Below are 1,790 nucleotides of genomic sequence, written 5' to 3'. Positions count from 1 at the left end.
GCTGCAAATCAGAACACTCCATTAAAAGAGGTATGATAGCCAAAATGTCAACCTCCTGTGTTTAGTCATATCTGATCAAGAATATATGTTAGAAATTAATGAATACAGGTCTATGTGATTAACCAAATACCATTAATTGAACACTCTGTGTGGATTGTATGCTTTATTAAGCTGTATCAATAAATTTGATTTTTTAAGAAAAGAATATAGATTAGAGATTTGAACATACAAGAGATAAATTACTGACTGATAGAGGAAATACCTAGGTTGTATTTTGTCACCTCTTTAAATTTTATGACAGTTTTGAACAAAAGCAGATATTTTATTCAGAGGAAATCAAGAAGTGATATTCATAGGCAGCATTGGTAGAATTCAAGCAGGAACAGGAGGTGATCCAATGAAATTATTCAGAAAATGCAATCCATTCCTGAACAACACTGAAAAACTCCTTAAATATGTACATGAATCATGCATACTTCAAGGAGAACTCTTTCATTATCAAAAATAAAATCTTGCTCTATAACACAATGTGTGATTTAAAATTTTACTTCTTCATTTTTGAGGTCATCTTGACTCTAGGCAGGTCTATATGCACCTACTGAACAAAGAAAGGAAATACGTAGCTCTGAAGGTTTAGGAGCTGCTAAAACTGGCCTTTCAGCTGCTGCAAGACAAATGACACTTTGCAGACTTTCCTCCCAAAGCATTTTTTCAGAGCCTTCTTTATATCTTTATTCCTCAGACTATAGATGAAGGGGTTCAGCATGGGTGTGACCATAGTGTACATGACCGCGGCTGGTGCACCTGAATGTGTGTCATTTGAAGCAGCAGGACTGTGGTACACTGCTATGGTCGTGAAATAAAATAAGGAGACTACTGAGAGGTGAGATGCACAGGTTGAAAATGCTTTATATTTCCCCTGAGCTGATGAGATTGCAAATACAGAGGAAACAATCTTATAGTAGGAGAAAAGGATTCCAGCAAGGGGACCCCCAGCCAGCACTCCAGCTATTAAATACATTACTAAGTAATTGAGAAAAGTGTCAGAACAGGCAAGTTGGACCATCTGATGAAGTTCACAGAAAAAGTTTGGGATTTCTACACTTGAACAAAAGGACAGTTGTGACACCAATAAACTCTGTAAACAGGATTCCATAACACTCATGGTCCAGGACCCCAGAGCCATCAGGACACAGATCTGGGGTTTCATAGAGACTGTATAGTGAAGGGGGTGGCAGATGGCCACAAAGTGGTCATAGGCCATCACGGCCAGGAGGCAGTCATCCAACCCTCCAAAGAGCAAGAAAAAATACATCTGGGTGAGGCAGCCTGCATAGGTTATGATTCTACTCTGTGCCTGGATGTTCACCAGCATCTTTGGGACAGTAGTGGAGGATAAACCAATATCACAAAGGGACAAGATTGAGAGGAAGAAGTACATGGGTGTGTGGAGGTGACAGTCAATGATGATGGCCAGGATGATGAGCAGGTTCCCAAAAATGGTGACCAGGTACATGGACAGGAACAACCCAAAGAGGAGGGGTTGCACTCCTGGAACTTCTGTAAATCCCAGGAGAAGAAATTCTGAAATTTGCGTTTCATTTCCAGGTCCCATGTGCCTGATGAGACTAAGAAGAAACAAAAAGGAACAAAGCAAGTAGCACTATCCAAACAGAAATGTTACATTGCCTATTTCAGTGATAAATTTAATATTATATTATTTATATAGATCTTATCCCTTTAGGGTATTTGTAGTGCCACCTCTGACTAGGAATTCCATCCCCCAAACT

At 39.4% G+C, this 1,790-nt stretch overlaps 1 protein-coding gene across 1 annotated transcript; it reads right to left on the bottom strand.

The window, feature by feature from the left end:
* Positions 1-643: 643 nt before the first annotated feature.
* Positions 644-1,516, bottom strand: LOC139438502 (olfactory receptor 7A17-like). Its single transcript, XM_071213584.1, has one exon. It carries the CDS (start codon positions 1,514-1,516, stop codon positions 644-646), a length of 873 nt encoding a protein of 290 aa, XP_071069685.1.
* Positions 1,517-1,790: the final 274 nt, after the last annotated feature.

The sequence above is a fragment of the Dasypus novemcinctus genome, unplaced genomic scaffold (assembly GCF_030445035.2).
Source record: "Dasypus novemcinctus isolate mDasNov1 unplaced genomic scaffold, mDasNov1.1.hap2 scaffold_108, whole genome shotgun sequence".
NCBI lineage: Eukaryota > Metazoa > Chordata > Mammalia > Cingulata > Dasypodidae > Dasypus > Dasypus novemcinctus.
This window is presented reverse-complemented; position numbering and strand designations above follow the sequence as displayed.